This window comes from Bos grunniens, chromosome 10 (genome assembly GCF_055505025.1).
Source record: "Bos grunniens cultivar Pamir isolate PY7600 chromosome 10, Bosgru_T2T1.0, whole genome shotgun sequence".
In the NCBI taxonomy this organism is placed as follows: domain Eukaryota; kingdom Metazoa; phylum Chordata; class Mammalia; order Artiodactyla; family Bovidae; genus Bos; species Bos grunniens.
Window position 1 is genome coordinate 63,175,555 of NC_141174.1, and position 25,571 is coordinate 63,201,125.

The window sequence follows — 25,571 nt, forward strand, 5'->3', positions numbered from 1 at the left end:
GTTGCAGTTAATAACTGATTAACCATAAGCACATAGATTAATTGTGCCAGTGCATACTGGGAGATGAGAGTTAACTCCTCATGCCGCTATGGTACCCCAGTTTAAGTGGAGAATAGACTAAACAAATGCTTCCACAACTTAGTTAACTTTATCTCAAACAAGGATAACTAATGTATATAAGAGCTAATTTTGGATTTTTAAGGTAAACTATCTTGCATATATGTAAAGAGAGGGAAGGATTAGAAATAATTCCAAATTTTCTAGCACAAAAGACTGAAAGTTTGAATGAAGACATCTAAAAACAGACATACTAACTACTGATAAAGGAAATCTTAAATAATGTTGAGTTGTAAAAATTCATATCATAATTATACCATAGAAATGACCATTATTTATTTAGGCAGCTAATTCAAGCCTAGAACTCCCCATCATTTTATTTTTCCTTGTAAACTACTGACTCTTCCCCACTTGTGTTTAAATATATGTCTCTCAACTTATAAGAAAACAAAACAGTGAAAACAAAGCAGGACTTGTGATTGCATGTTGTGTTCTAACTACTTCCCAAACTCTTTCTTGTCATAGCCAAGTTACCTGAAATAATTATATACATTAGTTATTTCGTGTTTTTATCTGTCTTTCAAAGGGCTTCTGTGGTGGCTCAGATGGTAAAGAATCGACCTGCAATGTGGGAGGCCTGGGTTCAATCCCTAGGTTGGGAAGATGCCCTGGAGAAGGGAATGGCTACCAACTCTAGTATTCTGGCTTGGAGAATTCCATGGACAGAGGAGCCTGGTGGGCTACAGTCCATGGGGTTGCAAAGAGTCGAACATGACTGAGCGACTTTCACTTTCAAAGATACAGAAAAATGACTACTGGTCCCACAACTCCACTGGCACAGCTCTGATGAAGCTCACCAGTAGTATATCTCTTGCCAATTTTAAAATCCCTTTCCAGTTCTGTTCTCACCTTGATTTTGTTTCACCATTTATCCTGTTCTCCAATCCCTGTAAGGGCATTTGAAAATTTGAAAATTGAAACTACATTCTGTACAATTGTCTTTTAAATGAAGAGATAAAAGTATTTCTTTTTCAGTGTTAAAAAAAAAAGAATACTTTTAAAGTCTATTTTCTATCCCAGTGATTTGTTTTGTCTCCAGCTCTCTCATCACTTTTTTTCCTCTGTCTTTTTCATATATCTCCCTTATTTTATTTATTTATTTTTGGCTCCACTAGTTGTGGACCCGGAGAAGGCGATGGCACCCCACTCCAGTACTCTTGCCTGGAAAATCCCGTGGACAGAGGAGCCTGGTAGGCTGCAGTCCATGGGGTCGCTAAGAGTCGGACACGAATGAGCGACTTCACTTTCACTTTTCACTTTCCTGCATTGGAGAAGGAAATGGCAACCCACTCCAGTGTTCTTGCCTGGAGAATCCCAGGGACCGGGGAGCCTGGTGGGGTCGCACAGAGTCAGACACGACTGAAGTGACTTAGCGGCAGCAGTTGTGGACCAGAGACCAGAGCTCTCTTCTTTGTCCTTTCCTCTTTTCATTCTGCACACTTCTTGAGTTGTTTCATTGCCACACACAGAATATTGGTGTCCCCTGTTCAACATCTGTAGCTCACACTTCTCATTCTGGTTCTATTTTAAAACATTATGATTAAGAGAGTGATAGGTACTTGACATTGAGCATGATCTAAACAGAAATAGCTCCTTTCTCTAATCACGTCTTCCTTCACTCCATCCTCTGGCCAGATATAGGTCTATCATTATGTTTCCTATTTCAGTTAATGCACTGTCTGCTGCCAAGCCAGGTCCTTCCTAAATTCTCACCTTTTCTTTAGCCATATATCCTACCAGTTACCCAGTACAGTTCATGTAAGCTTCTAAGCTTAAGAAAGGTAATTTTCATCATCATTATATATATATATATACACACACACTGACAAATTAAAGCCATATATATACATATATATGTGTGTGTATTAGTTCATGTAACTAATATATTCATGTAAGTCATATATATGTAACTTACATGTAAGTTCATGTAAGCTTAGAAGCTTACATGAACTGCACTGGGTAACTGGTAAGATATATATATATATGGCTTTAATTTGTCAGTTGCTGGCATATTTAATCAATCAAAGAAAAAATTTCCAGAAAATTATTTCAATTAGAAAGGGATAGGTAGCATTTGTTAGAAAGAAAAATGAATTTTCCTTAGGCTTCTCATTATAGTACATATGTATAGCATTGTTGAAAATTGACATTGAGCATATAGTTAAAGATTTATCTTCATGTTAATTTATTAGATCATTATTGAGTACTTTTATCCCTATGTCAGTTCTAGGAATAAAACAAGACTAAGATATATATCCTATGCACATTGGGCTATGTTTTATAGAAAACTATATTAGGTTTGTTATTTAAAAATATATAAAATATTCATGATTCAAATATTGCATTCAGTGGTTTATTTGATAAATATGAAGAGTTTGACCTCCATTAAATTATATAAAATCAATCTCTTGGTTTCAAAAAGCACTTTGCATTTGTTGATGAATATCATCTCTAGATTTTTGAATTTTACCTACTTAGCTTATAAAACTGAAAGAAATTTAAAGAGAAGAAATACTTTTACAAGTGGTTGACCAGTTTTCCCAGCACCACTTGTTAATGAGATTGTCTTTAATCCATTGTATATTCTTGCCTCCTTTGTCAAAGATAAGGTGTCCATAGGTACGTGGATTTATCTCTGGGCTTTCTATTTTGTTCCATTGATCTATATTTCTGTCTTTGTGCCAGTACCATACTGTCTTGATGACTGTGGCTTTGTAGTAGAGCCTGAAGTCAGGCAGGTTGATTCCTCCAGTTCCATTCTTCTTTCTCAAGATCGCTTTGGCTATTCGAGGTTTTTTGTATTTCCATACAAATTGTGAAATTATTTGTTCTAGCTCTGTGAAGAATACCGTTGGTAGCTTGATAGGGATTGCACTGAATCTATAAATTGCTTTGGGTAGTATACTCATTTTCACTGTATTGATTCTTCCAATCCATGAACATGGTATATTTCTCCATCTATTAGTGTCCTTTTTGATTTCTTTCACCAGTGTTTTATAGTTTTCTATATATAGGTCTTTAGTTTCTTTAGGTAGATATATCCCTAAGTATTTTATTCTTTTCATTGCAATGGTGAATGGAATTGTTTCCTTAATTTTTTTTCTATTTGCTCATTATTAGTGTATAGGAATGCAAGGGATTTCTGTGTGTTGATTTTATATCCTGCAACTTTACTACATTCATTGATTAGTTCTAGTAATTTTCTGGTGGAGTCTTTAGGGTTTTCTATGTAGAGGATCATGTCATCTGCAAACAGTGAGAGTTTTACTTCTTCTTTTCCAATTTGGATTCCTTTTATTTCTTTTTCTGCTCTGATTGCTGTGGCCAAAACTTCCAAAACTATGTTGAATAGTAATGGTGAAAGTGGCACCCTTGTCTTGTTCCTGACTTTAGAGGAAATGCTTTCAATTTTTCACCCAGAGCACTTTCTAATACCATACACAAAAATAAACTCAAAATGGATTAAAGATCTAAACGAAAGACCAGAAACTATAAAACACCTAGAGGAGAACATAGGCAAAACACTCTCCGACATACATCACAGCAGGATCCTCTATGACCCACCTCCCAGAATATTGGAAACAAAAGCAAAAATAAACAAATGGGACCTAATTAAACTTAAAAGCTTCTGCACAACAAAGGAAACTATAAGCAAGGTTTATAAATTAAAAGATAGCCTTCAGAATGGGAGAAAATAATAGCAAATGAAGCAACTGACAAACAACTAATCTCAAAAATATACAAGCAACTCCTACAGCTCAACTCCAGAAAAATAAATGACCCAATCAAAAAATGGGCCAAAGAACTAAATAGACATTTCTCCAAAGAAGACATACAGATGGCTAACAAACACATGAAAAGATGCTCAATATCACTCATTATCAGAGAAATGCAAATCAAAACCACTATGAGGTACCATTTCACACCAGTCAGAATGACTGCGATCCAAAAGTCTACAAGCAATAAATGCTGGAGAGGGTTTGGAGAAAAGGAAACCCTCTTACACTGTTGGTGGGAATGCAAACTAGTACAGCCACTATGGAGAACAGTGTGGAGATTCCTTAAAAAACTGGAAATAGAACTGCCTTATGATCCAGCAATCCCACTGCTGGGCATACACACTGAGGAAACCAGAAGGGAAAGAGACACATGTACCCCAATGTTCATAGCAGCACTGTTTATAATAGCCAGGACATGGAAGCAACCTAGATGTCCATCAGTAGATGAATGGATAAGAAAGCAGTGGTACATATACACAATGGAGTATTACTCAGCCATTAAAAAGAATACATTTGAATCAGTTCTAATGAGGTGGATGAAACTGGAGCCTATTATACAGAGTGAAGTAAGCCAGAAAGAAAAACACCAATACAGTATACTAATGCATATATATGGAATTTAGAAAGATGGTAACAATAACCCTATATATGAGACAATAAAAGAGATACTGATGTATAGAACAGTCTTTTGGACTCTGTGGGAGAGGGAGAGGGTGGGATGATTTGGGAGAATGGCATTGAAACATGTATAATATCATATATGAAATGAGTCGCCTGTCCAGGTTCAATGCACGATACTGGATGCTTGGGGCTGGTGCACTGGGACGACCCAGAGGGATGATATGGGGAGGGAGGACAGAGGAGGGTTCAGGAATGGGAACACATGTATACCTGTGGCAGATTCATTTTGATATATGGCAAAACCAGTACAATATTGTAAAGTTAAATAAAATAAAATTTAAAAAAAAGTAAGGAGAAGAAATAAATGCCAGTAAAATATCATCATTAATGTAAGATAGCCCAACGTGGTTTGGTAAGAGTATCTAAGCCACTAGTTTGAAAATTGATGATGAGTAAATGTAGAAAGTTATCTACTGTGAAACAGTATAGCCGGTACTCTGTATATCCTGGGAGTGTTGGAAGATAGTGACTCTCAAGTGAATCCCTCTCATGAAACTACCTCAGCTGCCTAACCCACCTTCTAGCCTCATCCCTACCAGGCCTAATCTAGTGACTGATCATTATCCTTTGTAGGACAACTCTGAAAGAGATCTCAATTCTGGAGCTCCTCTGGATCATATGGAGACTTTGTAGTGATGTATCACAGTTTAACTCCCCTCACTACCTAATGCTATCTTCCCCCCTTTTTTTCTTTTCTGCACATAATCACAAAAATTGATCCTGAGAACACTACCCTGTAAATTTCCTGAAAGCATATCTTCATCAGAGAATCATATTTTCAAGGAATAATTCTAGATGGTCTGAGGAAGTAGAGTCTAAAACAGGATGTTAGATCACTCATCAGCTCACTAACCAGCTGGCAGTGAGGATCCCACTGCTGGTGGTAGGTAGACCGTGGATAGCCTTTGAATGCTATAGAAGTGAGATTGTTAAAACCTTCACAGATGGTGAACAAGGATGTGTACCAATGGAAGGTAATGCTCTGTGAATTCAATATCTTTGGCTTTTGAGGAATTCAATGGAAAGTAATAAGTACAATATAATCCATTTCTGCTAAGTTCTATTTATACAGTGAAGAGAAAGAATAAAAGACTGAGTGTGATTAATCATGAGTTGAAGGTGATATGTGAGGATAAGAAAGTCTCTTTATAGAATATAAAGAAAGTCTTATCTTCTTTAGCCAGAGGTTATAAAAGCTGATAATAAGGCTTAGAACTTATTTAAAAGTATAGCAGAGTTCCAGAGAAGTGTGAATCCTCAGCCTCAGCAAATTGGCCAAGCCAGGATCTGAACCCCAGCTGGAAATAAGTAGAACCCTGACTTGGAGAGGTGGGCTGTATCTGAGTTTATGGTCTCAAAAAATGTTGAAAACCTAGATTTTCTTAAACATTGTGGACCTACATAAGTGTACCATTTCTTCCAATTGGAGGGTATGACTTCCATCCCGCTTAAAGATGTTGCAGAATCTTCTTCCTTTTGTGGTAATATATACCCTTGTTAGGGTATATCCTCACCTTCATTTCTTACCAGCAAATTAGCATGTAGGGTCAACAGATGACATGATCTGGCGTGGAAATGCTTGGTTTCTAAAGGAGAGGAAGAGCCTATGCTATCCTTCAAATGAGCTGCAGACCCTATCCAATATTTGCTAGTAAGAATCAAGAGAGTACACAGGGAATAGGATCCTGAGGCTGCTCTACCAAGTGGGGCTGACAGTAAGACAGACTAAGATTAGAGATGGAGAATAAGATCAAATGGAGAGAAAGAATAAGAGCTTACTAATGTGGGAGTATTCTCCCATGATATAAGTTGAAGACCCTAGCCGGGATAGCAGGAGATAGTTGCTGATGTTAGGATGGTGTTTGGAAGCTTGAGGAAAGCAGTGAGCCCACAAAAAGAAGTATATGTGCCACAAACACTGTGTATATAGAATAAAATGAGATCAAAAGACCCATATGTAAGCATGCTAGAGTGAATTTACTAGTTAGAGCCTAACAATGTCATCAACTCAGTACATTTTATGTAAAGGCTCAAAAGACACCACATTTATTATATCAATAGGAATGTGCTGATGACTGAGATGCAGGCATCATTGAGACTTAGGGGTGACTGTTCTTTGCAGACAAATGTTCATAGTAGGAGATGCTATTACAGAATTGGTCTTCCTGATACCAATGGGATGCTGGAATTACAGAATAATAGTGGGGAGGTGACAGTTCAAATGCATCCAGTGCACTAGACTCACAGAGAGCTCTGTGTGTGTGTGTGTGTGTGTGTGTGTGCATGTGCATGTGCCCAGTTGCTTAATTGTGTTCAACTCTTTGCATCCCCTCCATTGAACTTCCCAGGCAAGAATACTGGAGCCGGTTGCCATGTCCTACTCCAGGGGATCTTCCTGACCCAGGGATCTAACTTGCATCTCTTAGTCTCCTGCATTGACAGGTGGATTCTCTACCACTAGCACATGTATGGAGCCCACAGAGAGCTCTAGAGATGGTCGATAGAACATAGCATCCCTTGGGGCAAAATAAGTGGATAGTCAACAAGGGTATTGCCCCATATACACAGTTAAAACAGATGGATAATCAGGAGGCTGAATATGGTGATCTAATAAAAAGTCAAGACTCCTTATTCAATTGTTGAACATGGTAATTTTCAGACCAGTGTCCTGAAATACCAGTCATGCATTGGGTTTTGTCATATCTACCAAGCACTCAGTCATAAAATAGGGCAAGCTCTCAGTAGTCCATCATCATATGGAAGTGGTACATCTAAGATGAGGCATGACCAGGGCCAGAGTGCCCAGGAGCACTGTACAAGCAAGTGCCCAGACCCCCATAACAGCTATCAGTGTTTTCCCAGTTTCTCTCTCTAAAATCATAATGACCCTTATAGAGGGTCTCTTTTGTGGTAATAGTAGGGCAAAAAGGCTAAGCTTATTTCATAATGAGTCAGCTCAGTACACGTATGCAGGCTGGAAATTGGATTGTTATTTCAGGAGAACTCCACTCTGTGGTGTCCTTGATAGACAGGTAATAACAGAAAATTATCTCAGTGGATAGAACTTTGACTTGGGCAGTGTACCTGGTCAGTTGTTTTGAGTGAACAGGGGAGATATGTTCAAGCATTCGGATGGACCTGTGGGTGTGCCATGAAGTATTGAACATTTGTATTGCATGCTAATGAGCACCAAAAATTACCTACCATAGAAGCAGCACAAAATAATGAAGTTGACGGTAATGCAGACAGTTGATACCAACCAGTTTCTGTCATTGGCTGCCCATAGTTGGGACAACAGACTCATGAAAAGAATAGCTATAATGATAGGGAGAGAGGCTATGTATAAGTTTTAAATTTTGGTTATTCATGAAGTTTGGCCTGTCTAATGTCACTGTTGCTGCTGCTAAGTCATGTCAGTTGTGTCCGACTCTGTGTGACCCCATAGACGGCAGCCCACCAGGCTCCCGTCCCTGGGATTCTCTAGGCAAGAACACTGGAGTAGGTTGCCATTTTCTTCTCCAGTGCATAAAAGTGAAAAGTGAAAGTGAAGTCACTCAGTTGTGTCCGACTCTTTGCGACCCCATGGACTATAGCCTACCAGGCTCCTCCATCCATGGGATTTCCCAGGCAAGAGTACTGGAATGGGTTGCCATTGCCTTCTCCTCTAATGTCACTACTGAATATATAATCTGACAACAATAGACACCACTTCTTCATGATAAAGCATTATCCATCGAGAATGCCAACCAGTAGATTATATTAGAATGCTTTTTTTTTTTACCCTGAAAATAACAGTGTATCATTTTGATTGAATTTGATGCGTACTCTGAGTATGAACTTTTCTGCTGACCTTAGCCAGCATCAGTCCTACCAAAAGCCTTTTAGAATGTTTTACTCTTAATACATGATCCTACCTAAACACCCATGGGACCAGAAGCAAATTTTATAGCAGTTAAGATGTAGCAGTGGGAACATTGCTATGAGAATCTCTAGTCATATCATATTCAATACCACCTAAAAAATTTACTTACTAGAGTTATAGAATAGTCTTTGCAGGAGGCATCTAAGTCTTGGAGAGATAATATCCAGTAAGGAATGGGTGCCATCTTCCGAGATGCAGTATACATCCTAAATCAATGACCGTCATTATATGATGCTTTTATTTCCATTTCCTTCTTTCTTTTTTGGGGGGTGGGGGGTATTGGTGGAATACATAGGTTCCAGAATTAAGTAGGGACCCTACTTACTACCATCATGTTCAGTGATCCTCTTGGGGAATCTATGTTTTCCTCCCCACAATGCTGTTCTGCCAGTTTAGATGCTCTAGTTCTCAGAAAGGGAAAAAGCTTTTCTTAAATGACACTGCAAGAGTCCCATTAATCTTCAAGAGTTGGCCGCTGTTACTTTAGGCTTCCTGTGTCAGGAATAGCAGATGAGAGGAATCACCATCCTGGAAGGAGTAACTGGCCCATATGGTCAGCTTGAAGGTAAGATTGTTGTTACACAAGACGGCGGTAAGAATATATTCCTTACCCAGTTGATCCACTGAGCCATTTCTGGCTATTCTGTTGCCCAGTTTTGGTGGTAAACAGACAAACACATCACTAATAGCTTGAGAAGAGCATGCTTACCAGGGGCTCAACATCCCCAGTGACAAAGATCTGGTAGTCTCACTAGGTAAACTACTTATATCAAAGGATGTACCAGCCCAGGATGAGAGCAATCTAGAATGGTAATAGTAGTAGGAGATGATGATTATCATCCCAAGATTCCCCGGGAAAGGTGACTTTCGAGAATCCTGGAATAGCTTTTCTCAGATACAGTGACTTTTCGTATCTGGCAGGTAGATCTGAGTGGATGCTGAAGTGCACTCCCAGATCCTTTCCTCAGGACTGAAGCACTTATTCTGAAAGCCACTAAAACTTTTAACATTGATGACTGTCAGCTAACTGCTTCTCTATAAATCATCCCAAGCCAGACAGAACTGCCCCTTCCAAAGTTGAGAACAGGACACTTGCCAGGACTGGTTGATGAGGGAAAGGGTTGATGTATAAAGATTTAGCTTCCTTGTCTTAAGGCAGTACAGCCCCTCCAGTTTGGGAGGACCTCAGGGCTCCAGATCTTCTCTAGAGCTACTGTGAAACTTAGATGCAACTGCTGTATTATTCCACTGTCCTTCTTAACCAGTCTACTTCCTTCAATCCCTCATGAGTGCTGAAGATAATTTCCACTTTATGAACACATATCTCTGTCTTAGAGTTTCTCTTCCAAGAAACCTGACCTAAAGCAAATACACACCTTCAGTCTATATTCAGTAATATAAAGAATAGATATTAAACATATTTTTAAAGGATATATATTTCTATGTCACTTAAACTATCATATATGTATATATGTATGTGTGCATAAATGTATAATCTTACTTAAAATATTTTTTTAGCCATGCCGTTATTTGACTTGTCTAACAGAAATCTTGTTTTTGGCTTATTTGGTTTTATTTGTTTACTACTTTCACTATTACATCTTTTTAGATTTTTAAAATAGTAATAAAAATAACAGACAGAAATGTCTTATACTGTATAGGAAGGTAACCCTGAGTGGCGTATTTGTTTTTAAGTGTAAAAAAAAATCATCCTGGAGTTTTCTGAAATAGAAATTCCTAAACATGGGTGAATCTAACAAGTAATTCTGCAATACAGTGTTTTGTAAACCATTGTCATAGGATCGGATTCTCACCTGAAACTCATCCAAGTCAGGGAAGAGCATGTTTAAAGGATTGTTCAGCTTGGGTCTATTCTGACTGCAATTATGGACACCACTACCTAATGTGAAAAGAGCTAGGGATGCATCAATGAATGGAAGTTGAAAAGTACAATACTGTTAACTATTTTGAACCCAAAGAGTGTTACCATTGTTACCCTGTTTCTCATTCAAATATGTTTTGTTCCAGAACTTTCCAGCTTCAGATTTTTTTTAACAATATAACAAAGTTCTTATCTCTAAAAAGAAACTGTAACTAATAGAAATTATGTTTTGAACAAGAGAAAATAAGTTGCTTACAACGGACTCACGGTCCTTTTTTTCAAGCCACTGAGATGAAATTCAGCTCATCAGTCTCCTGTAGGATTTGATTTATATGTTAAAAGCCTAATCATCAAATAAGAGACCATTTGATGGAATTTAAAGACCTTTAAACATTTCATGGTAATGATGCTGGGATCCTTGAATACTGCAGCTTATTAAAACCAGGCATATATTCCTGTACAGCTAATAGAATGAATATAAACTGAAAGTTCCTACAGCTTTTCCAAAAAAACAGCAGTTGTTCTCTAAATTTTCACTACTAAAATTAGAGGCCATTGAGGTAGCTGTGAAAAGATTCTAATGTTGGATAAAAAATAAGAATATTGCAAAACTAGATATCTAAGTAGGGCTGTCAAACAATTCATATTGGAAAAAAGCTTTTTAAAAACGGGGTAAATTAGGAATTTTGTTCTTTACTTTGATTCCTTAAGGAAGCACTTAGTTTTACATTTTAGTTGCCTTTTTATTATTTTAACACATAAGTATAAACTTTTTGTGTGTGTTTATTTTAGTTGAAGTATATTTGACATGTAGCATTATATTATTTCCAAGTATACAATATAATGATTCCAATTTGCATACATTGTAAAATGATTGCCACAATAATTCTAGTTACCATCTGTCACCATACAAAGTTACGAATTTGTTTTCCTTGTAATAAGAACTTTTAAGATTTATGCTCTTAGAAAGTTTCAAACACACAGTACAATTGTTTTAAAGCTAATACATTCCTTGATTTCTTTTTCTCTTAAGAACCTGGGATATGCTGTATCAGAGGTTGGTAATCCGTGCAGAGTGTGGCCCATGAGCCAAATCTAGCTGTGGCACATGCATTTGTAAATGAAGTTTTATGGAACTCAGCAACCTTCCTCTTTCATTCATTTACCTGTTGTCTTTGGATGCTTTCCCATTATAATGATAGAGTTTATCACAGTTGAGATAAAGACTGTGTGAACCACAAAGCACAAGATATTCATAAATTGTTTCCAGAAAATATAGGTTAAACCCTGTCGTGGATACTGGAGAAGGAAATGGCAACCCACTCCAGTATTCTTGCCTGGAAAATCCCATGGACAGAGGAGCCTGGCAGGCCCTGGTCCATAGGGTCGCAGAGAGTCAGACACGACTGAAGTGACTAAGCACACACGTCATGGATACCCCTTTTTTAAATTAATTTTTATTGGAGTATAGTTCCTTTACAATATTGTGTTAGTTTCTGCTGTATAACAAAGTAAATCACACATATATCCCCTCATTTTTAGATTCCCTTCTCACAGAGCATCTAATAGAGTTCCCTGTGCTAAACAGTAGGTACTCATTAGTTATTTTATACCTACTAATGCATATGTGTCAATTCCAGTCTCCCAGTTCATCCCACTCCCTCTTCCCCTTTTGGTGTCTGTGCATTTGTTCTCTCCATCTGTATTTTTATTTCTGCTTTGCAAATAGTTTATCTGTATCATTTTTTTAGACTACACATATAAGTGATATTACATGATATTTGTTTTTTTTCTTTCTGACTTACTTCACAGAGTATGACATTCTCTGGGTACATCTATGTTGCTGTGAGTGGTATTATTTAATTCTTTTTAATGACTGAGTAATATTCCATTGTATATATGTACCACATCTTCTTTATCCATTCCTCTGTTGATAGACATTTAGGTTGCCTCCATGTCCTGGCTATTGTAAATAGATCTGCAATGAACATTGGAGTGCATGTCTTTAATATCTTTTTGAATTATGGTTTTCTCTAGGTATATCTCCAGGAATGGGTCATCTCATAGTTCTATTTTTGTTTTTTTGAGGAACCTCTATACATTTCTCCACAGTGAGTGTATCAATTTACATTCCCACCAAAAGTGTAGAAGGGTTCTTTTTTCTCCACACCCTCTCCAGAATTTATTGTTTGTAGATATTTTGATGATAGCCATTCTCAACGATGTGAGGTGATACTTTATTGTAGTTTTGATTTGTATTTCTCTAATAATTAGAGATGCTGAGAATCTTTTTGTGTGTTTGTTGGCCATCTAGATGTCTTCTTTGTAGAAGTGTCTATTTTTTGGTAGATCTTCCCCTTATTTTTTGACTGAGTTGTTTATTTTTTTGATACTGAGCTGCATGAGCAGTTTTTGTATTTTGGAGATTAATCCTTTGTTGGTTGTTTTGTTTGCAAATATTTTCTCTAATCTGAGGGTTTTCTTTTTGTTTTGCCTATTATTTCCTTTGCTGTGGAAAAGCTTTTAAGTTTAATTGCATCCCATTTGTTTACTTTTGTTTTTATTTTCCAGGAGGTGGCTCAAATTTACATCAAGAGTGTTCTGCCTCTGTTTTCCTCTAAGAGTTTTATAGGGTCTAGCCTTACATTTAGATCTTTAATCCATTTTGAGTTTATTTTTGTGTATGATATTAGGGAGTATTCTAATTCCATTCTTTTATTTATAGCTATCCAGTTCTTCCAGCATCATTTATTGAAGAGAGTGTGTTTTATCTATTGTATATTCTTGCCTCTTGTTGTCATAGATTAGGTTACCTTAAGTGTGTGGGGTTATCGTTGGCTTTATCTTGTTCCACTGATCTGTATTTCTGTTTTTATGTCAATACCATACTGTCTTGATTTCTGTAGCTTTGTAGTATAGTCTGAAATCAAGGAGTCTAATTCCTGTGTATCCCTTCTTTAGGATGTATGTAAAACAGCAAAATTTTAGTTCCAATATTCAGTAATAGAAATATTAATGTATTTTAATAGTACCTTCTGCTAGTACATTTTAAATCAGCCAAAGTGGAATATAAAATCTGAGATGAAGGAAAATTTAAACTGGCACAAGGTCATATTTTCTTATTACAAAGGTTATAATAATTTATAAACATATTATTTTATTTTTAAAATATATTTTATGAATTGGAAAAGGAAGTATGGTAAAGTTAAGAGTCAACTGAGATGCTTGGTTGACTATTATAGTCATAGTTGACTATGACTATAATTCATTGGCTAACCTGAATTTTCTGATCTCTCTCTTGGAACTCTGTTTTATGTGGCTGTTGACAATGTATTAGAAATATGTAGTCATTTGTACTATTTCAGCAAATAGAGATCTTAAGAAGCAACTATTGTTTGTCTTTACCTTCTATCATTGGAAATTTCTATGCAAATGACTTCAATGAACTCAATAAAAAAGAGTCTAGTTAAAAGTAATACATTCAATTAAGAAAATTAATCTTTGGTTAAGTTTTATATGTTCAGTACTTTAAAGCCATATAACTCATAACACTATTTTTATGTTTTCTAGATTTGGATGATCCAGTAGTAACTGTTCATCAAAGTATAGGTGAAGCTAAAGAACAGTTTTATTATGAGAGAACAGTGTTCCTCCGGTGTGTTGCCAATTCCAATCCACCTGTGCGGTACAGCTGGAGACGTGGCCAGGAGGTATTGCTACAAGGATCTGATAAAGGCGTTGAGATTTATGAACCCTTCTTTACCCAGGTAGGAACTGATGTAATAGTATTTCCACCCCACTCTGCTGGATACTTTCCTAACTCTGGCAGCATTGCAATACTTCAAATACTTTTCTATTTGAAAAGATGTTTGTTTTTTTTTTTTTTAAGCACTATATATTTAGTTGAAAGGTCAGAGGACTCAATGAAAAACAATTTGTTTGTTTTTCATGTAGTAGTTACATGTATCAAGTTACCTCTTGAAAACAAGTTAAATGAATGTATCCTAAATATTTCTTTGTCCATAGGTTTGCCCAGATTTCACACTAAAGTCCATAAGTATACATTTGCTGTCTGCTTTGTTTTCTTTTTTGTGAGAAGTATTTCTTAAAATATTCTGATTCCCACATTTGCAATGGTAAATTCACTTTAAGAAAATGAAGAAATGTATTTGAAATATATTTGGTTTTAGGGGAAAAAAATCTATCAAATTTTCTTTGTTCTTTTTCGATTTTGGCTTAGTTTAAGAATAGAATCATAATTATATAAAAGTTAATATACTTAGTCATCAAAAACTTATTTAATAAAAAGAACATTTGAATTAATTTTATATAGAGTGCATGTAATATGGAACATTCCTCTGTAATGCATTTTTTAAAAATTTTATTGAAGTGTAGTTGATTGAATTAAGGCTTCTTGAGGAGACATGGAAGTTGTGGGAATTTTTGAATGCTGTAATTATAAAGATATTTTTTGACATTTACAAAAGAACAGAAACCTAACTAACAAAGAAAAGATTTTAAATTAAAAAAAATGTACTTGGAAAAATTTTCAAAGTAATTGTGACTATTATTTTTTTAATTATATAGGTAACAAGATAAACAAGAATCTGACTACACTGTTAAAGTTTGAGGCATCAAATGTCCATAAGGAGAGAAACATATAACTAAATTTAAAATACTGTAAATATATTAACTTCAGAATGTTAAAGATTTTTACATTTCACATCCCAGCTCTCTAATAATATAAGATTATCCTGAGATTATAAATTTCCCATCATCCCATTTTTTATTAAATTCAGCATTAAATACATATTTCAGTTCATTATGCAAGTTTTACTAAAATTCACTGTTTTTAGTTAGCAAAATAAAAATTTGTTAACACTATTTAGTAGCTTGATGTCCCTAAGGATTAGAAATCTGAATAAATGATCACCTTTCATCTGTTTCTTCTATTGTCAGCTTCCTTTAAACTATAGATATTGTTAAAATTCAGAAAGCATAATTTTCTGTTCACATGATATTTGCCATACTAAGGCAATTCTAAACACATATTCACTAAGTATTGAAGCACCATAGGCAGCTTCTTACTTGAAGAAGGGTCTTGTCACTTAAAAATAAACACATGGGTCTTGCCCAAATTTGGGGGAAACTTTTATGTTTTCCAAGCAATTAAGAATTTGTTTTAAAGTTTTAAATAAGCACAATCAAATTTTTCATTCATTCCTTTAAATTTGTTGCTGTTTCTGTGTTAGCAACTCAAAGAACGTATCTTAAAGAAGCTCTCAGACTAGTAGCTGTTGATTCTGCCTTTTAAAAGTTACTTATTTTCTCTTCTTTATGTTTCTCCCACTCTTTGTGAGAAAAGCAACTTTTTAATTTGAACATTTCAATACTGATACTTTCTTTAATGTAAATATTATAATGTGCTACATAACACATGCTTTTTCTGCTTTTTACTGTACTTGGAACTCTACTGTTTGGACCCTCCAAATTAATTATCTTAAAAAAGTGTTTAAGAAACAAATTGTTCTTAAAATTCTGTACTCTGGATTCGCCTGCTGTAACTGATAATTGCCAATAGCATATAATTTTAGCTTCTATTTTAAAATGTCTTTCCTGCCTTTGGTTACTTGATTATTTTATCTCTGCTCCTAAAATGGCTGTTTATTTATATCTGTTTTAAAAATTATGTAGAAGCAAGAGATGCTTCAATATTTTCATGTTGTATATGTACTTAATTTGTTATTATTAAATGTATTTTTTGTAGGCAAGATTGATAAAACTCTCAAACAGCAGCACATGGAAAGTACTTTTGACCACAGAGAATGTTGTCTTTCTCGTGGACAAATGTTATTGTCATACCACACAAGCTGATATATTGCACACAAGTCCAAGTATTGTGGCCTACAAGACCATTTTTGATCTTGTTCCACCTTGTTCTTGCTTGTCTAACCTCCTATACCTCATTCACTGTTCTAGTCACACCCACTCTGGACATGCCCGGGGTCTGCATGTTCTTGATTCCTCCAATTAGAATGCTATTTAGATAACATGGCAGGGATCTTCTTAACACTGAGAACTCATCACCTGAGAAAGGCTTTCCCTGACAGATCTATCTGAAGTAACATCTCTTCCCTTTCAGTTACTCATCCCTAAAACTCAGTTTTTTTGGGTTTTTTTGGTTTTATTTTTTTTCTACAGCACTAAAATTATAAAATTATCTTATTTGTATATCTGGACATAAACTCAATAGTTATAGTGACTTTGTCTTTTTAATAACTCACATGGTGCCTGACACATGGAAGAATCTCAGTGAATATATTGAGCCAATATTCCCATGAAGATGTCTGGATTTTTAACTAAGGAATGTGTGCTTAGTCACTCAGTTGTGTCCTACTCTTTGTGACCCCATGGACTAAAGCCCACCAGGCTCCTCACTCCATAGAATTCTCCAGCCATGAATATTCGAGTGGGTTGCCATGTCCTCCTTCAAGGGATCTTCCCAACCCAGGGTTCAAACCCAGGTCTCCTGCATTGCAGGTGGATTCTTTTCCATCTGAGCCACCAGGGAAGCCCAAGGAATAGTTAAAATTATTAGTAAATCCTGAAACACTCTCTGTAACCCTTACTTCTTTTTCCCCACTAAAGAAAGCTTAGTGAAATGTGAATGAGAATGATATTAAAATTAAATCAGTTTTAGTGTATTTAATTTCTGAACTGTTGATGATTTTCTTGTGATTTTTAATTGATTTCTAGTCTAATTTCACTGGGTGGGAAAGTTTCAGTCCTTAGAAGTTGAGGCTTGCCTGTGATATACTTCCATGAATGATCCTTATGCACCCACAAATTGTGATTCCAAAGTTGTTGAGTTTCAGTTGGGTCATATTTGTTAATTTTGTTGTTCAGGTATTCTACATATTTCCTGATTTTTTGTGTCTGCTGTTCTAAAAGCTGTTGAGAGAATTTAGATAATGTCTATGACTGTGACTGTGGATTTGTCTCTTTCATCTTCATTTTTATCAATTTATGCTTTATATATTTTGAAAATATATTGCTAGACTTGCACAATTAGAATGTTTATATCTTCTTAGTGGATTATCTGGAGAAGGAAATGGCAACCCACTCCAGTATTCTTGCCTAGAGAATCCTGTGGACAGAGGAGCCTGGTGGATTGCTGTCCACAGGGTCGCACAGAGTCGGACACGACTGAAGTGACTTAGCATGCATGCATGCATTGGAGAAGGAAATGGCAACCCGCTCAGTGTTCTTGCCTGGAGAATTCCTGGGACAGAGGAGCCTGGTGGGGTGCTGTGTATGGGGTTGCACAGAGTCAGACACGACTGAAGCAACTTAGCAGCAGCAGCAGCAGTGGATTATCTGAGCGTATTATCTTTCTGATATTATATCTTCCTGGCAAGCTATCACTCAGAAAAGTACTACTGGCAGTGTTTCTTGCCTTACATCTGTTTTGTCTGTCATCAATTTAACTATACACACTTTCCTTTGGTTGGTGGGCCTCTTTAGGGGGTGGGGGAGGGTAATAAATATTCATTTCTTTACTTTCAAACTTCATATTTGCAACACATTGCTTATAACCAGAATATAGATTTTGTTGTTGTTTTAAGCCAGTGGATCTATCTTAACTTTTAGTACATTTAATCCAGTGACTAATATTGATTTTTTTTTTTTTTTTACCATGTTAGGCTCTTCTTTTATTTTACTTCTCTCTCTTCTTGCCTTCTGGGTTTATAAGATATTTTAATAATTTCATTTTATCATCTATTTAACTAAACTTTAAAATTATCTTAATACCTTTTATTGGTTACCTTAAAAAATTACACCATGCATGCTTAATTATTACTTTAGCTCTTCTTCAAGAATGATAGAACTTTAGAATAACTTAGCAATATTTACCCTTTTTATATTTTATGCTATTTTTTGTCTAGTACTTTAATTCTACATATATTTTAAAATCAACAAGACTTTTTTTGTCCTTTGAAATAATCATTATTTATTTAAATTTACCAATATATGTCCTTTTTTCCATTTTGCATTGTTTTTTATGTGTAAGGAAGCATTTGAACTTCAGCTTTTGCAGTTGGATATACATATGTTCTAGCAACGTTTATTGAAAAGGTCTTTCTTTCATCACTGAATTTCCTTGGCACTTAAATTGAAAATCAATTGCCCCTATGTATTAGAGTATTTCTGAGCTATTTATTCTGTCCCATTGATCTATATGTGTTAATTTCTATAGATTTATAACAAATCTTAAAATGAGAAAGAATAAGTCCCTTAACCATGTTCATCTTTTTCAAATTGTTTTAGATGTTTTCACTTCTTTGTATTCCCACTTAAGTTTTAGGATCATCTTGATTTCTGTGGAAAGTGTGATAAGATTTTGAGTGAAGTTTTGTTGAATCTGTAGATCAATCTGAGAATAATCTAAGATATTAAAGTTATAGAATGAAGGATAATTGATATTGGCAATGTATTAATACCAAGCAAAGAAAAATCTGATCTGCTCCATTGTGGTTTTACTTCTCTATCATGTGTAGTATTGTTCTATGAAAATTCAAGAGCATATGTAAGATTTTTCAATACCATTTTTTTATTTTTTAGATACTGCTTAGAGTATTTTCATGTATATATGGATATTTATCATAAATGGATAGGAAGCTAATCATTTATTTAAGAAATTCTCAAGGGTTTCTTTAAAACAAATACCTCTTTGGTTAAGGGGTGCGTGCATGCTCAGTGACTCCGTTGCATCTGACTCCTTGTGACCTCATGGACTGTAGCCCACCAGGCTTCTCTCTCCATGGGGTATTCCAGCCAGAATCCTGGAGGGATCTTCCCGACCCAGCCATCAAACCTGAGTCTCTTGCGTCTCCTGCATTGGCAGGCCAGTTCTTTACCACTGCACCACCTGGAAAGCCAGCTTTCGGTTTTGTTTTTCCACTGGTCCATAGTGTGTTTACTTTTGTGCAGAAACACAAATGCAGATGCCTACTGAACTATCTGGTACTGTAAATATGTGATCTGTGGGGGCTAGTATGAAAATAATAACTGGTTAGGCATTCTGGGTACCCACTCCAGTGTTCTGGCCTGGAGAATCCCAGAGACGGGGATTCTGGTGGGCTGCCGTCTATGGGGTCGCACAGAGCTGGACACAACTGAAGCGACTTAGCAGCAGCAGCAGCAGCAGCAGGCTTTCTGTGTATGCCCGCTTTTTAGAAAACAATATACGACCTGTTGCTGCCAGAGTTCTATATGTGACCATCAGGGTTGCCATTTTGAAGTTCTGCTTGAGTCCACAGTTTTTTCAGGAGGGGAGGACACATATGATAACATTACTACTTTTGTATAATTGTGAATATAGGGAATTATAGAATAAGCAGGATTTCTCTAAAAGTTATCTTGTATGAAAAAATTAGAATTAACACACTGATAATTCCAGGGCTCATTCCAGCCTCTAGGGCACATTTTTATAATACAGACACATAGGATGTAAAGAACACTTATTTACAGGGAAAGAACATGTATTAACCCATGAATTTATTTGATAACAAACAGCATTCTCTTTAGGACCTTCTAGCTGCACTGGAAATTTGGAAGCATGGTGAACTGTGATCATCCAGGAGGAGAAAGGAACACAGTAGATACAGCTTGTGGTCTCTATTTTTACAATGATAAAACAAAAAATTTATGTAGGTTCTAATTTACAAAGTTAATCATATCTAGTTTTTCCCTACATTGAAAGGTAACCCAAACATTTCTAAGCAACTATTCAGAATTGTGTAATTGAAATGAAAGCATCGATTATTTGGGATATATATCATAGTTGCTTTAGATTTAAAATTAACTTTGCTTTGTATCTTTAAAATGCTTCCCAATATTGAGGTTTTTCTTTTTTTTTTTTTTTTTTTGCCTTCCTGTAATGGCTTTGTAGTTCTTAATAAGATAGGAATGGTATTTACCAATACTTTTCTTTTTGCTTATCAGGCTACTGTGTATGTATATGTATTCTTATGTGTTAATGATTTCTTAGACTGTTGTTTCCCAAAAACTGCCACGTGTACTTTATTAGGAAAAAAAAACTTTCTATTTTAGTTTTGTTTGTTTTGGAGCACTGCAGTGATATTTTGATATATTTTCATAGACCCTAAGGCCTCTGTGGCTACATAGTGTAAATAAGATCCAGTTAAAAATGATTGAGATCTGTTTCATACAAGGTTCAGGCACCTTTCTATCAGAGATACAGAGGTTACTAGGCAAGGCTCCTCCTAACTTTGATATTACAGGGAGAAATCAAAGAGAACATTCAAGATGGAAAGCATAGCATGTATAATATACAGAACGATGGTAATATCTTCAAAGATTGGCCACCCCTCTGGTTGGCTGGAATAATGATTGGTATATGGGGGCAGCAGTGAACCACAAAGCTGGAAAGATATACTGGGACTATATATACTGTGGATGGATTCGAATGACAGATCATGATCTGCTTATTTTTAATATTGGAGAATTACATTTGTTTTAAAGATATATGTTTTGCTGTTCAATAACAATATCTTGTTTTTAATAATAGAGAATTTCTAAGATAATGAGATACATCTGCCTCACATGCACATTCATACTAAGTTAATAACTATATCAACTTGAATTGAATATTTATTTTACCATACAGTAGAAATATAGAACCTTGACTGTACCTTTTTATAGATCATGCTTCCAGAATGAAATTGATCCGTGTTCCTGAGGTGGATATGAATTAATAAGCATATAAGTCTAAGAGGAATAATTATGCTTTTCATACTTGCACTCACTTAATACTGGGTATGCTGGACAACATATATTGTTATCTATTTAGAAGTAAATAAATAAATTAACTTTTAGAGCTAAAAATGAGTGTGAATTGATTTTTTTTCTTTTTATTGATATATGAAAGTATTAAAAGAAAGTTCAAATTCCTTTTCTAAGTAAAATAGCAATACTGTTTCAGGTTGTGGGTATTATTTCATTAGGCAATAATCACCTTTGGTAAGGGGCTTCCCTTTATTTAAAAAGTAGTTTTAAAAGTTTAAATCTATGTGTTTCAAATAATCTTGTGAATATTAAAGAAACTTGTACTTAAATTTTACAAAATACACGTATTCTTGCTATTTCTCCAGAGCTTTTATAAAGATGTTCATGACATCATCTTGTGCATTGTAATTACACCATCTAATTGCAAGACTGAACATATTTACATCAATTATGTAATTAGTTATAATTAGGCTAATTAGACTAATTATACAATTAGACAATGATTAACTGAAAATTCCTTTTTACAAATCATAGAAATTCACATGAAAATATAAATCATTTTAGTTCAACCCAAATAATTCTGCATTCATATGATAGCTTAACCTTGGGAGACGGTGGACCTAGAAGTCACAGTAAGTTATTTCTCCATCCCATCTGTCCTTCTCATATGTTCACTTTGCTGCTCTGATCTGCATAAGAATTAACTAGGATATGCTATACATAAATTATTATATTTATTGAACCATATCTGTTGGTCTTTAAAGTGTAGGAATCATCTCAAAAGTAAAGTTTTAAAAACTCACTATTACTATCACTACCTAGTTTATAGTCTTTATTTTTAGATAACATAAACACTAGCAGCATTTCTAACCACAAGAACTTAAGTATATATAATATTTCAAGAATGCATTCACTAGAAGAATGACCTCTTTATTTTAAAGGCCAGAGCTTCATTGCTATTGGTTTGAATGTACTTGATGGTTTCATCAGTCCCTTGGGGCTTGCTTCCTATTTACCTTTGCTTACTAATAGTGGACTGTTCAACTCTTCTGTGGATGGTCCCTAACTCAGCTTCTTAAATCTATCGTTCATCTTACCCTAATATTAATATTTTTTTCATTCGTACTATTAAAATTAGAGTCAACGTGGTTCAGAAATTTTTACTGAACACATTATGTTCAGAACAATAAGTTGGATCTATTCTTTTATTTTTTAAATTTTTATTGGACTATAATTGATTTACAGTGTTGCATTAGTTTCTGCTGTGTGTGTGTATGTGTGTGCTCAGTCATATCTGACTCTTTGCAATCCCATGGACTGTAGCCCTCCAGGTTCTTCTGTCCATGGACCTTTCCAGGCAAGAATACTGGAGCAGGTTGCCATTTCCTACTCCTGGAGATCTTCCCAACTCAGGGATTGAACCTGAAGTAAACCATCTTTATATATGCATATATCTCTCCCCTTTGGACATCCCTTCCTCCTCCCATCCCATCCATCTAATTCATTACAGGGCACTGAGCTGAGGTCCTTGGGCTTTACAGCAGATTCTCACTAGCTATCTATTTTCCAATTGATTATTAATAAGTTAATAAGTTTCCAATTGATTATTAATGTGGCAAGTATTATAGAAAGGGCAGAGAAAGTCAGGGGAATGTTGTAAGAAATACAACATCATAAGCAAAGGGTAGAATGTGCGGTGGGAAAATGTGGTCTAATTTTTGTAGATTTTATGTTTTTGTACATTTTATTTTTGAGTCATTATAATTATACACTATGAACACCTTACTTCTTGTAGAATATGATCAGTGGGAAGACCAATTTTAAGTACATCCTGTCAATCAACATATATTTATTAAGCAATGATACAAAAGGCTCCCTATTCAGTATTCTGAGTGATATAAGATGACTCTGCCCCTAGGGGGTCTCATGATTCAGTTAAAGAACATTTCATCACGTTGAGTAATAACTTACAACCAAATACTAAATAATGAGTTATAAATAGATATTTTGGTATAAAAATGTAATAGAAGTTACAAAGAAAGAGAATTTACTTCTGAGAAGGTCAGAAAAGACTTGGCTTGTTTGACTTTGTATGAATAGAATGCTAGATTTCTAATTTAAAAAAATAGATATGAAACAGGCAACAAAGGTTTACTGTATAGCACAGGGAACTCTAGTCAATATCTTGTAATAACCTATGATGCTGCTGTGCACCTGAAACATTGTAAGTCAACTGTACTTCAATAATGTATATAATATATTTACAAAAAAATAGACTTTACAGAGTAGATACAACTTTTTTTTGAACTGCACTTCAGTTTATTACACCTTAAAAAGATTCATATCAAGCAGTAGTTTTCTTTAAAAAAAAAAAAAAAACAACAGCAGAGTTTAAAATTATGAAAAGTCATCTTAAAATAATGATGAACTAACTTGGTGTGAATAAATATTAAATAAAAATAATAAATGAATACATAATAAATTAGTTTGTGTGAGGAATAAGGAAAAAAAGTAAAAATTTTCTTGGACTTCATGGAGTCTCAAATGAGCCACTGAAGGTTTTTGAAATAAACTTTCAGAGTAGGAAAGCTATTCAGGGTTTTCTAGCATGACATCAGAGAAGGCAATGGCACCCCACTCCAGTACTCTTGCCTGGAAAATCCCATGGATGGAGGAGCCTGGTAAGCTGCAGTCCATGGGGTCGCTAAGAGTCAGACACGACTGAGAGACTTCACTTTCACTTTTCACTTTCATGCATTGGAGAAGGAAATGGCAACCCACTCCAGTGTTCTTGCCTGGAGAATCCCAGGGACGGGGAGCCTGGAGGGCTGCTGTCTATGGGGTTGCACAGAGTCAGACACGACTGAAGTGACTTAGCAGCAGCATCAGCAACATGACAATGACATGATGATGATGCGTATGGTGGGAGTATGCAGAGTGATTAGAATAAAGTAGAACAGCAATTCTCAATAGTGGGCAGTACTTTACTTTAGCCAAAATAGACACTCAAGCTGTGTTTGTTAAATTCATGGTTGATGAGAGTCTACAGCAAATAATATGCCTACAGATTGAAGAGTAAAGGCCATTTATAAAAGAAAAACTAAAAAATAATCTAAGGCATTTGATGCCATTGAATGTGAAGTAATGAGAGACAGTGAAGAGTGAATTATGACAAGAGTCTTGAGTCTGGAATAGGGGAAAATGATGGTGGTGATCATTAAAATGTAGCAGAATGTCAGAAGAGAAAATTTATATGAGGTGAGGCAGTAAGTGTAAGTAGAGTGCAATGATGAGCTCATTGAGTTTGTATGACCTTCTATGTCTTGCTGATGAAAATCTTTGTCAGGCAGTTATCAAAATACATAGATGAGGTCAGAGGTCAGAGTTATAAATAGAAATGGTGGGCGAGGACATTCATAGAGAGGTCAAGGGGAATCCAAGAGAGAACAAATTCAATCTGGAAATGAGAGACAAGTCTAACTTGTTTGTTGGCAAAATATGAAGTGGCTTTTTTGGGGGTAGGAGCTCTGTATTGCAGGAAGAGTAGAAGTCAGTAAAGGAAAATAACAATAAAAAGAAGAGTCAGAAAGAATTAGAAAACCAAGATAGAATATCTTAAGAGATCCAGATGGGATGTGGAGACACTCAAATGCAAGAGTGTAAAGTAATGGCTAGCAAACATTGCAACTAAAAAGAAAGGAAAATTTTGGAAAAGCAGAATTTCATTAATTGCAATACAATTGGCCATTTTTCCCAAAAGTGTGTGTGTTTTGGCTTAGAAATTTGTTAGGTATCTATACATAAGTGCTAATTGAAACCATGATAATGCATCAGACTGGTTTAGAAAAGTAGTAATAGTAGAAGTTTGCAGACTAAAATTTGTATAATAGAAAATGAAATAAATGTAACTAAAATGTCTCTATTTTATTTATAATTTTGTACCTACACACAAGCTGCTGTCAAAATAGCAAAGGTAATCTAAAGTATTAGAAGGAAGTGGAGAAGTATACACACATAAAAAGGAAATGAAGATTTATTAAGATTTATTAAATTTTAACAAAAGAGATTATTAGTGACACTGAAAGTTTCAGTGAAGTGTTGAAAAAATATCCATAAAATATGGATTAAATATAATTTGCCAGTGGAAACAGAAACAAGGAACACTGGCAGAATATAATCAATTCTATGTAAATAAAGAGACTTTATCATCAAATATGCATCTAAATGGCATCATTTATTCTTTTATATATTTAAGAATTGTTATCACTGCCTGGTTCATTTTAGGATACTGACTATATTTATTAATGTCTATTGAATTCATATCAGGCACCAAGCGGAAATAAATTCTGGGGAAATAAATATGTATAAGCAAAACATTGAG

The 25,571-nt window shown here is 35.2% G+C and overlaps 1 protein-coding gene across 2 annotated transcripts in view; it reads left to right on the forward strand.

Annotated features, from left to right (window-relative positions):
- MDGA2 (MAM domain containing glycosylphosphatidylinositol anchor 2) overlaps window positions 1-25,571 on the forward strand; it is a 919,864-nt gene that overhangs the window by 540,594 nt on the left and 353,699 nt on the right. For both annotated transcript variants that reach the window (XR_015133654.1, XM_086318927.1), the window contains exon 4: window positions 13,952-14,148. Coding sequence is in view for 1 of the 2 variants with exons in the window: in XM_086318927.1 (XP_086175053.1) it covers window positions 13,952-14,148 (197 nt within the window). In the remaining variant the exon portion in view is untranslated. The remainder of the gene's footprint in view (window positions 1-13,951; window positions 14,149-25,571) is intronic.